The sequence below is a fragment of the Rhincodon typus genome, chromosome 3 (assembly GCF_021869965.1).
Source record: "Rhincodon typus isolate 14 chromosome 3, sRhiTyp1.1, whole genome shotgun sequence".
NCBI classification, from domain to species: Eukaryota; Metazoa; Chordata; class Chondrichthyes; order Orectolobiformes; family Rhincodontidae; genus Rhincodon; species Rhincodon typus.
In genome coordinates this window covers 28,480,119-28,492,200 of record NC_063334.1, presented here as the reverse complement: position 1 = coordinate 28,492,200, position 12,082 = coordinate 28,480,119, and the positions used below count along the sequence as shown (strand labels likewise).

The following is a 12,082-nucleotide window of genomic DNA, read 5'->3' as shown; positions in this document are numbered from 1 at the left end:
TGGTATGACAGTGTCAGTAGTACAGCCATTCTAAAATAAAGTTGTAACTTCCAAAAATCAATATTAAAGGAACATTTTTAATGCAACAATTTATTGTGATTTGGAAGGTTTCCTGAGCGGTGGCAAAATAAGGTAGAGTAGTAACCTTCAAAGGGGAACCAGATGCAGAGAAAAATTATAAACTGTAGTAAAACAGCAGAGAACCAGGGTTCTTCGGATAGCTCTAACTATCAAAGTGGATTGAGTGGCATTCTCTGCTGTATCATAGCAGTGAATTTCCAGCAGTTAGAAACAAAAGGAACAATAAAGGGCCAAGTTTATGACATTCCTGACTGGGGAATGTAAAAGCAGCATTCTAAACCTGTACCAGGAGGAGGGGCAGTCAGTCGACCTGTCTGGCTTACAATTTCCCCAATAACTCTGGCTTATGCAAAGCTGGTAAAGTCAATGGATGTATTCTAAAATGCTGTTCAAACTCTAGGGGCCATAAAAATGAACAGATCTCTCTGGTCGAAAACAAACTGCGCTTTTATTTTTAAAAAAATCAAAAAACCAAAAGAACTCTGAATGCTGGAAATCAGAAACAAACACAGAAATTGCTGGCAAAACTCAGCAGGTCTGGCAGCATCTGTGGACAGAAGACAGAGTTAACACTGCAGGTACAGTGACCCTTCTTCAGAACTGGTCTTTAGTCCTTAAGGATCACTGGACCCAAAACATTAATTCTGTTTTCTCTCCATACCATAGATGCTGCCAGACCTGCTGAGTTTTGCTAGCAATTTCTGTTTTTGTGGGTTTTTTTTTTATTTGTGGCTTTGGTGTTGAACACACATGGCAATAACAGGAATTCACCTTAATCTCCACATTCATCTTGGGCTTCATCTGGTTCGGAATGGAGATAGTAAAGCGTTCACGACCTGTAAGTCCCAAGCTGTCAGCAGTCTGTCCTGGTAGGTATTCCAAGGGAATTATCCCCATTCCCACAAGATTACTCCGATGAATGCGTTCATAGTTCTCAGCAAGGACAGCTTTGATGCCCTAGTAAGAAGATCACGATTGTGTTATTCAGTTCCTTTCATCTACAGAACGTAGTTCACAAGTTAAGTTTCATAAAATCAACTAAAACCTGACATTGGAACAATTTTGGCCGAGTTGATGGACGCACAGAATCTAGTGAAAGCAAATCATTCCGACCCTTTGAGAGAAAAATACAGCCACAGTTACTGCTTTGAGTGCCATTGGTTACCATACCACAAATTGCATTCGTTTCCTAAATTTTTCATGAGCCAGTGGAATCGGGCAACAAAACTGAATATAACTGTTTCTGTTCGTAGTATTGTATTTAAAAGTGGTATCCTGGTGCACCTTCATTAACCGATTTATCACAAAAATATGTACTTTAATAACTGTCTAATGCACCATCTAAGAGTAAACTGGTTTTAAGTCAAGTGGTAAGAAACTTTACTGTTATATTTAGTTACACTGGTAAACAGAGTGTTTTAATTACATATTTAACACTTCATGACTTTTTAAAAAGAAGGTGCCTCATAATGCTATGAACCCAAAGAAGGATATTTTTAAGAACCTCCTCAAACAGTCTCAATCAGCAAAATTTTGGCATTAGTTTCAGCTGGAGGCATGTTTTGTGGAGGGGATCAGGCTAGCATCCAACAAGTTTTCTTAAACCAGCACAAAAGATTTCAGTAAAAATTTAAACTAGATATATTAGACTTCCAAAAATGGTGCACTAAAGTTCCTCATTTTTAAACATTCTAGGGGTAGGTACAGGCCATGGTGGAGCAGGTTCAAGAAGTCAAATAACAGTCGTGCTCTTATTTCTCATTTTCATGTAACATTGTTTTGACAGATTTTGGGTGAAGTGCACATAATGGAAATTCTACGTCAAAATACTTAGGTTAGTTCTAGCATGTTGGTATAAAAACCCCATCAGTCTGTATAAAGTGCAAATTAATACTATTGTCCAGCTGTTTCACTTGTCATTTGCTGGAACAAATTTATTTCTAAACAACCTTTAAACCTAACCCCTCCCTCCAACTCAATTTTCCAAAATATTGTTATCAGCACGTTGCAGAAGGTGAAAGACAAATTGGGATCAGTGAACATTTTGAAATGACAGCCTCGTAATGCTCAAAGACAGTCCCTGCAGATATTTGCTACCATTTAAGTGATGATTATTTTTTGTAAAAAAAAAATTCCTAATTTTGCTTCGAAATAATGTGCAATGGTTTGTCCCACATCAGACCACTTGCATCTTGAGATCTAGAGGCAGGGTCAGCCATTTTGCAAAGATACAATAAGAATTTGTTGGCATCAAAATATAATCCACATCAGCCCATGTTAACTTCAATGAGTCATTTAATTCTTTCACCAAAAGCATTAACGTGACCTTGCCAGCCAAAACATGCAAGAAACAGTGCAGTCACTGCTCACATCGGTGTTTTGTCTAGAGCTCCAAGAATGAACTCTCTTTAAGACAAGTTTGCTTGTTACTTAGTCTTCAGCTCCCATTTCATTTGCTGCAGGTTAAAATTTGCAGCTGCAGTTGACTTTATGCTGCCAAGTTTTCATGTTCAAAATTGAACCAGTGGAGGTTGTTCTCCTCTAATACAATTCATATCCTTGTTTTCAAATCCCTTTGTAACTTCATCCTTCCCAGTGTGTTATCTTTTGCAGCTCTACTGCCCTCCAAGATCTCTGCCTCCTCCAGAGTACATGATGCAAGCTTATCAACCGGAAACATTAGCTTCCAGTAGTTTTATCTTAATTCATTCCTTGGATGAGGGTGTCACTGGCTAGGTTGTGGGTCACAAGTAGGGCAGACTAGGTAAGGATAGCAGATTTCCTTCCCTGAAGGACACTAGTGAACGAAACGAGTTTTTCTGACAATCGACAATGGTTTCACAGTGATTAATAGATTCTTAATTCCAGATTCTTTTTATTAAACTCTGCAATTCTGCAATTGCGGGATATGAACCTGGGTCCCCTGAATGTTAGCTGAGTTTTTGGATTAACAGTCTAGCAATATTCCCGCAGCCTCCCCAATTGCTGGCTGACTTGAGTATTCCCAGCATTGTGTTTTTCTACAGAAAATTATTTCTGTTTCCCTCTCCATTGCCGAAGTGGAGTCTTTTTCAGTATTTTCTATTTTCTACCTTAAAATCTGTTGTGAATTTAATTGTTTTTCTGATAATTCAAAGGGAGTGGAGTATAAAAGTAGGAAAATTCGCTAAAGCCATACATAGCACCAGTCAGCCCAGTTAGAATTCCATGAACAGCTTTGGGCCCCTTATCTAAAAAGAGATACGTTTGCATCGGAGGCAATCCAGGGAAGGTTCACTAGGCTGACACCAGGTATGGAGGGATTGTCCTATGTGGAGAGGTTGACTAGGGTAGGCCTCTGCTTGTTGGAATTTAGAAAAATGAGAGGTTGCGTTAATGCAACATACAAGATTCTTTGAGGATTTCACAGAGTCGATGAGAAAAGGTTGTTTCCCCTTGTGGAAGGGTGGAGAAAGAATGTCTTCCCTCAGAGAGTAACGAAGCTGTGGAATCCTTTACTGTGAAGGGCTGTTGAGGCTGGGTCACTAAATATATTCAATCATAGAATCCCTACAGTGTGGAAAGAAGCTATTTGGCCAATCAAGTCTGCATTGACTCTCCGAAGATCATCCCACCAAGACCCAGCTAACCCCAACCCCTAATCTATCCCTGTAACACCGCATTTCCCATGGTTAATCCACCTAATCTACATATCTTTGGACTGAGATAAATAGATTTGTAATAAGTAACAGAATCAGGGGTTATAGGGAAAAGGCAGGAATGTCATGCTGAGGATTATCAGATCAGCCATGATCACATTGAATGTCAAAGCAGACTCGGGGGCAGAATGGCCTATTTCTGGTGCTATCATTTATGGTCTAATAAGTTCTACAGTTTGACAGAGATCCATCTGGAATGCACTGCCCAAATGGACACTGAAGGCAGACTCAATAATAATTTTAAAAACAGAACTAGACAAAATACTTGATAATGAAATATTTGCTCACCTATTGGGAAAGAACCAAATGAGGGGGTCTGTTTGGATTGTTCCTTCAAAGCTGACAAGGTATATTATGCTGAATGGACTCCATTTATGCTGTATTATTCTACATATGCCCACATTACCAGAAGTTGGATCACTTTTTAGCCATGGCTGCAATCAGGACCTGTACATATTTGCTACAGACAAACAACTCACCTGCAAATAAGGACCCTTTGCTGCCCAGTCTCTTGAGCTGCCTGATCCATACTCTTTACCAGCCAAAATAATCAGAGGATGAGCTTGTTGTTGATAGCGTTCTGCAGCATCATACACATCCAGCTGCCAACAATTGAAAAATATATGCATTTTAGAACTTTGTTTTAAAGTTGAAACTTGGTCCTGTATCAAATTACACTAAATTCATCAAAATCTAAACAGTTGAACTTAAAAACCTTTATTCACATCTTTCCTGATTAGAACTTATGATGGAACAGTAGTATGTTCAAGGAAAAGGTCAGTTTTCATAGAATCCTACTATGCAGAAGAGACCATTTGGCATATCAAGTCTGCACCAACCCTCTGAAGAGCGTCCCACCCAGATCCATCCCGAATCCTATCCGTGAACCCCACATTTACTATGGCTAATCCACCCAGCCTGCACATCTCTGGACACTGCAGGCATGATTTACCATAGCCAAACCACCTAACCTGGACATCTTTCAATTATGGGAGGAAACCAGAGCACCCAGATGAAACCCACACAGACACAGAGAGAACATGCAAACACCACACAGTTGCCCAAGGCTGGAATCAAACCCAGGTCTCTGGCACTGTGAGGCACCGCTGTCATAGTATGTCACCCCACCCAAAGGTTTCTTTCCAAATACATGCCCTATCATTCTGACTGTTAATGGGACAGTGTTTGATGAAGTGTATATTTCAGGTTAGCTTTATTACTATTCAAATGGTAATTTTCTTACCGTTTAAATGGTATTTTTTCTTCTTGTGGAACAAAAATCTACCATCCTCACCTGGTCTGGCCTACATGTGACTCCAGAGCCACAGCAATGTCATTGACAATCAACTGCCCTCTGAAATAGCCTAGCAGGCCACTCAGCTGTATCAATTGCTGCAAAGGTTCAACAAGGAAATGAACTGGATGGGTCACTGGGCATTGACCTTGGCACTGTAAACAACAACAGCAGAAACAGTCATGTTGACCCTGCAAAGTCCTCCTTACTAACATCTGGCAAAATTGGGACAGCTGTCTCACAGACTAGTCAAACATACAGAATCATACCTTACAATGTCCCAGACACCATTTTTGCCATCCCTGGATAGGACCTGTCCCACCAGTAGGACAGACTAGCAGAGGTGGCAGCACAGTGGTGTAGAGTGAGATGGGAGTTGCGCTGGGAGTCCTCAAAATTGATTCCAGACCCCATGAAGTCTCAAGGCATCAGGTTAACCCCCACTCAACCATTACTATCAAGCCAGTGGATCAACCCTGGTTCAATGGAGAGTGCAGGAGGGCATGTCAGGTGCAGCAGAAGACATACCTACAAATAAGGTGTCAACCTCGTGAAGCTACAGAACAGGATAACTTGCATGTCAAACAGCATAAGCAGTAAGTGATAAACAGGGCTAAGCGATCCCGTAACCACTGGATCAGATCAAAGCTCTTCAGCCCTGCCACATCCAGTTGTGAATGATGGTGGACAATTAAACAACTCAATGGAGGCGATGACTCCACAAATATTCCCATTTTCAATGATAGAAGAGGCAAGCAAAAGGGAAGGCTAAAGCATTTACAGAAACCTTTAGCCAGAAGTAGATGATCCATCTCGGTCTTCTCCAATGGTCCCCAGCAATACAGATACCATTCTTCAGCAATTTCGATTTGCTCCATGTGATATCAAGGAATGGTTGGAGGCACAGGACACTGCAAAGGCTACGGCCCTGACAGCATTGTAGCAATAGCTCTGAAGACTTGTGCTCCAGGACTTGCCACTCCACTAGACAAGCTGTTCCAGTACAGTTACAACATTCGCATCCGTCTGACCATGTGGAAAATTGCCCAGGTGTGTAAAGCAGGACAAATCCAACCCAGCCAATTATCACCCAATCTACTCTCCATCATCAGTTTAAAAGAAAGTTATAGAAGGTGTCATCAACAACGCTATCAAGCAGAACCTGTTCAGTGACGCCCAGTTTAGGTTCCGCCAGGGCTTCTCACCTCATGATCTCATTACAGCCTTGGTTCAAATATGGACAAAAGAGCTGAATTCCAGAGGTGAGGTGACAGTGATAGTCCTTGACATCAAGGAACCCTAAGGAAACTATCAGGGAGCAAATTCCCTGTTGATTGTAGTCATACTTGGTACGTAGGAAGATGTTTAAGAGGTCCGTCATCTCTGCTCAAGCATATTTCTGCAGGAGTTCTTCAGGGTAGTATCCTAGACCCAACCATCTTTAGCTGCTTTATCAATGACCATCCCTCCATGATAAGGTCAGAAATGGGCATGTTTGTTGATGATTGTACAATGTTCAGCAGCATTCGTGACTCCTCAGATACTGAAGCAGTCCATGTTCAAATGCAACAAGATCTGGACAATATCCAGGCTTAGGTTAACAATCGGCAAATAGCATTTATGCCACACAAATGTCATGTTATAACCATCTGCAACAAGAGGCAATCTAGCCGCCACCTGTTGACATTTAATGGTGTTATCATTACTGAAGTCCCCCATTATTAACCTCGTGAGAGTTACCATTGACCAGAAACTCAACTGGATTCACCAAATGAACACAGTGGCTATAGCAACAGGACAGAGACTAGTAATAGTGCAGCAAGTAACTCAACTCCTGACTCTCCAAAGCCTGTCTGTTAACCAAAGGACACAAGTCAGGAGAGTGATGAATACTCCCCACTTGCCTGGATGGGTGCAGCTCCAACAGCTCAAGAAGCTTGACACCATCCAGGAAAAAGCAGCCCACTTGACTGGCACCATACCAATAAACATCCACTGTGTCCACCACCGACGCTCAGTAGGAGTGTATATTGTCTACAAAATGCAATGCAGAAATTCACCAAAGATCCTTCAACATCACCTACCAAACCCACAACAACTGACATCTAGAAAAACAAAGGCATCAGATATATGGGAAGACCACCACCTGCACAGCCCCTCCCAGCCACTCAGCATCCTGACTTGGGAATATATTGCTTTTCCTTCACTGTCACTGGGTCAAAATGTTGGAATTCCCTCCCTAACGGCATTGTAAGCATCACATGGACTGCAGCAGTTCAAGAAGGCAGCTCACCAGCACCCTCTCAAGGGCAACTAGGGACAAGTAATAAATGCTGGCCCAGCCAGCAATGCCCACATCCCATGACTGAATTAAAAAATGCAAAGGAGGAACAGCCCACTGTATCGTTAGGAGAGAAGAGTTCAAAAGGATTACTGATAGACTTATCAATGAAACAAACAGCCATTGCCAATTGTCATTACCATTATCAAAGCAATATTTCTGTTTACTCTTACGTTTAAAAAAATCAGATCCTCTCTGCTTGACATTTCACAAGAGCCTAGCTGAAAACAGGAACTTGGCAAGTAAAAAGCCAGAGCACAATCTGATATTCTTGTGGGCTCAGTATATGTTAATTTCATGAGTTTGTGATTTCTCACTTACTGTTTCTCCGCTGGGGAAGTGAATAGTCTGCGGTCCCTGCTTATTGAGGAATTTATTAAGCAACCGGATGTTTGCGAATGTCCCTCTTGCCATTACTGCATCATTTCCTCGACGGGATCCATAGGAATTGAACTGACGAGGAGTTAAACTAAAAAGAATTTTTAGAATTATTAAAAGGGGTTCACAACTGGTTTTAACATTTCAAACATCATTTAACTTAATTCTTCTCTGTCAAAATCATCCATTTCCCCAGGATCATTTTGAACAGGAAAGATGTTTTTCCTGTTCTACTGCACCTGCCTATTCCCCATCTTCACCCACACTTCTAACTACAAGTCCAATAAACTCAGAATTCCTTCTAACGAAGCTAATGAACAACGATTCATGTGCCTCTGCTATTCTTCTCCTTTCCTGTCGAACCATTCCTCCCCAAAGGTTCCTGTTACATAATGCCTGAACCCCCTGCCTCTCTTTAGTTTCCTTCTTATCTCTTACCATGTCCTCTCCAAGCCCATATTATCACTGAGACCCAACTCTTGACACCATTCCCCATAGACAGTTTCCCTCCTGGCCTCACAAAAAGTACACTCCACAAAGAAAGTTCCTTTCCCTTTTAAGATTATAACCATCCCATTACCCCCATAATAAAAAAAGACCATAAGCCACCTGTGTTCTTGCAAACTAGTGCTCCATTTCGAACCAGGGTAACCTGCTTATTGAAGCAGAAGGTATGGGCACAGGTGCTCAACGTATTTTTTTGCTCCTGTCATTACCAAATTAGAAGATACCGACAATAGCCTGAAAATGAGTACTGAACAACCGAGCAGTATAGCAATAGGTCAAGAAGTGCTAGAAAGATTGGCAGCACGCCAGGCAGAGAAGTTGCCGGGCCTGGATGTGATGAGAGGGGCAATGGGGAAAATTGTTCAGCCATTGAAAGAAATTTTCCAGGCATCTCTGAACATGGCATTAGTCCCAAGGGACTGGACGATTGCAAATGCAATGCTGTTGTTTAAGAAAGGGACAAAGGATAATCCACGAAACTACAGACCTGTCAGCTTGACATCAATAGTGGTTAAACTGATGAAGGCCATAATACAGGATAAGATAAATATACACAGAGAAAAATAAGCTAATACTAGACGATCAACATGGATTTGTCAAAGACTAGTCATGTCTGAGAAAATGAAAGTGAGTACTTTGATAAGGTGATACCAGTAGTGGATGAAGTTGGTGCTGTGGATGCTGTATGTTTGGACTTCCAGAAAGTATTTGATATGATGTCACATGGAAGGTTGGTTAGCAAGTTAGAAATATTTGGGATTGATAGGTCCCTTGACTGAATGTATTAGAAGTTGGCTGAAAGATAGGAAACAGAGGGTAGGTAGTGGATAGGCATTTCTCAGACTGGAGATGAATTGAAAGTTCCCAGGGATTGGTGTTGGGATCCCTCCCCTTGCTTTTTCCAAATTATATAAACAATTTGGAGATGGGTGTTGAGGGCAAAACCTCTAAATTTGCAGATACTAAGCAAGGGGAAGTAGTGAATTGTGAAGGTGACACTAAGTGACTTCAGAGAGACATGGTCAAGTTGGCCAAATGGGCAAACAGATGATTTTCAAAGCACAGAAATGACAGGTAATGCATTTTGGTAGAAGAAACAGAGAGAGACAACACAGGCTCAAATGGTACAACTTTGAGGAGAGCACAGAAGCAGAGGGACCTTGAGATTCAAATGCGTAATTCCCTGAAGGTGGCCAGGCTTGTTGAAACAGTTGTTAAGGTGGCTTATATGATCCTTCAGTTTATAAACTGAGGCATAGAGTATAAAAGCAAGGAAGTAATACTACACCTTTACAAATCACTTGTCAGACCACATTTGGAGTATTGTGTTCAGTTCTGGGCATCTTATTTAAGGAAAGGTATTAAAGCCCTGGAGGGGGTGCAAAGGAGATCTTTTAGAATGATACCAGGAATGAGAATTTTTTATTAATTCATTCATGGCTATGGGTGTCACTAGCTGGACCATAATTTATTCCCATCCCCAACTACCCAGCGCGCAGTTAAGAGTCAACCACATTGCAGTGGGTCTAGAGTCAAATGTAGGCCAGACTAGGCAAGGACAGCAGATTTCCTTCCCTCAAGAACACTTATGAACCAAATGGATTTTCACTGACAATTACCAATGGTTTCATAGTCATCATTAGACACTTATTTCCAGATTATTAATGGGATTTGAATTCAATATCTGCCATAGTAGGGTTTGAACCCAGGGCCCCAGAACATTACTTGGGTCTCTGCATTAACAGTCGAGGCCATCGTCTATCCTAAGATACAAGAAAAGATTAAGGGAAATTGGGCTTATTCTCCCTGCAGCAGAGAAGACTAAGATGTGACCTTATTGGGCTGTTCAAAATTATGAATAATTTTGACAGGGCAAAGAAAGATATTCTGTTTTCACTAGTTCGCATGTCAGTAACTATGGTTCACAGTTTCAAGACTGTCAGCAAGAGAGCTAGGAGTGAGATGAGGAGAACCTGCTTTACTCTGAATTGTTAGGATTTGGAATGCGCTGCCTGGGAGAATGGTGGAGGTAGATTCCATAGGAGGTTTCAAAAGAGAGCTGGATAGATTTTCAAAGCAATGAATTTAGGGGCTGCAGAGATAGGGCCGGAGAATGGGACTAGCTGGGTAATTCTTTCAGCAGCCAGTACAGACACAATGGGCCAAATGGTTTCCTTTTGTACTGTAAAATTCTATGATTTAAGGCTTTATAAATTGATCCTCAACCAGTCTGGCCACATTATGAATGCTTACATTGTCAGTAGGTTGGACTTAAACCCAGAGCTTCTGGCTCAGAGGCAGGGAAATATTTTCTTGTCAACCTGCTCAAAAGGTATTATTACACACCTCTGGAGCAGGTAAGACTTAAATACAGGCCTCTTGGCTCAGTTATTACTGCACTACAAGACTGTCACCTACCTCTCCTTTACTGTAAAAGCTAGTTCCATTTTTAGTTATCACAGGCCAGAAGCATTGCAATGTCATCTCACCCCATTCTGCACAACCTCAGGAGCCCACAACATATCACCGTCCTTCTGCTTTCTCATCTGCAGCCTGCACTTTGACAACATCATTCAGAGACAAAGGATTGGATGTTACAGGTTCCCACCAGGTGTTTTTTCAATGTGGGAGCATGTAATATAGGCTAAGTGATGAGTCCACCAAGTTCCCACACATCTAAGCTCACCCACATAAAATAGATGGGTGGGCATCAAAATTGGCTGCCAAACCACTTTGTATAAACAAATAATTAGGGGTCAATTGAGCTCATTAAAGTCTTAATTGACTCCAATATTATCAGCCTATATCATTAAATGGTAGGCATGGGTAGTCAGGCAGGAACGGGCAGGTCATTTTTGTTTACAAGTGCTTCCCCTTAATTTTCCACCCAATGGGGTCGTCTATATGTATGCTGATGACACCCAGCTCTCTCTCATCACTTCTCACAAACATTTCACTTCACATGTGTGACTTCCAGTCTTAGGGAAGCTTAAATTTCTTTTAGTTAAATGTTGATCACTGAGATCATAGCTGATCATCTACCTCAACTATACTTTCCCATCTTATCTTTATATTCAGACTTCCTTGGTGTCCAAAAATCTGAAAAATTAATATATTCACCCAATGAACTTCCACAGTACTGTGGTAGAAAACGCAAAGATTCCAAATCCACTATGTGAAGAAATTTCTTGACAACTTCGATCTAAATGGCTGATCCCCTGTCCTGACTCTACAACTCCCTAATATTTGAATCTCCAGCTCGGTGAAACGACCTTGCTAAGCTTTCCAAGAATTCTATACATTTCAACGAGCTCTTCTTACATTCTTCTAAACTCTGCTCTCACTGGTACAGTGTTTGAATCAGTAAGAGTGATTGGAGTAGCATTTCCCACATCAATGTCATGTTAATGCCATTCATCCTGGTCTATGTACATTGACTCATATCTTTTAAACAGTTTGGCTATATCACCGCGAGACCTCTCTGTAAAATGGTGTAATATTCCATTCCAATTTATTAACATCTCTGTATTAGCTAATCTCATTACTGAGGGATAGTAAGAACTGCCGATGCTGGAGTCTAAGTGACAACACAGTGTGGAGCTGGAGGAACACAGCAGGCCAAGCAGCATCAGAGGAACGGAAAAGCTGACGTTTTGGGTCGGGACCCTTCTTCATTTCCCGAAGAAGGGTCCCGACCCGAAACTTCACTTTCCTGCTCCCCTGATGCTGCTTGGCCTCCAGCTCCACACTGTGTTATCTCGTTACTGAGGGTTCAATCTGAGA

At 41.5% G+C, this 12,082-nt stretch overlaps 1 protein-coding gene across 2 annotated transcripts in view; it reads right to left on the bottom strand.

The window, feature by feature from the left end:
* Positions 1-12,082, bottom strand: part of aco1 (aconitase 1, soluble) — a 65,033-nt gene that overhangs the window by 707 nt on the left and 52,244 nt on the right. For both annotated transcript variants that reach the window (XM_020526863.2, XM_048593388.1), the window contains exons 18-20: positions 7,736-7,883; positions 4,259-4,381; positions 853-1,038 (exon numbers count right to left, since the gene is read on the bottom strand). In XM_020526863.2, coding sequence (XP_020382452.1) covers positions 853-1,038; positions 4,259-4,381; positions 7,736-7,883 — 457 coding nt within the window. The remainder of the gene's footprint in view (positions 1-852; positions 1,039-4,258; positions 4,382-7,735; positions 7,884-12,082) is intronic.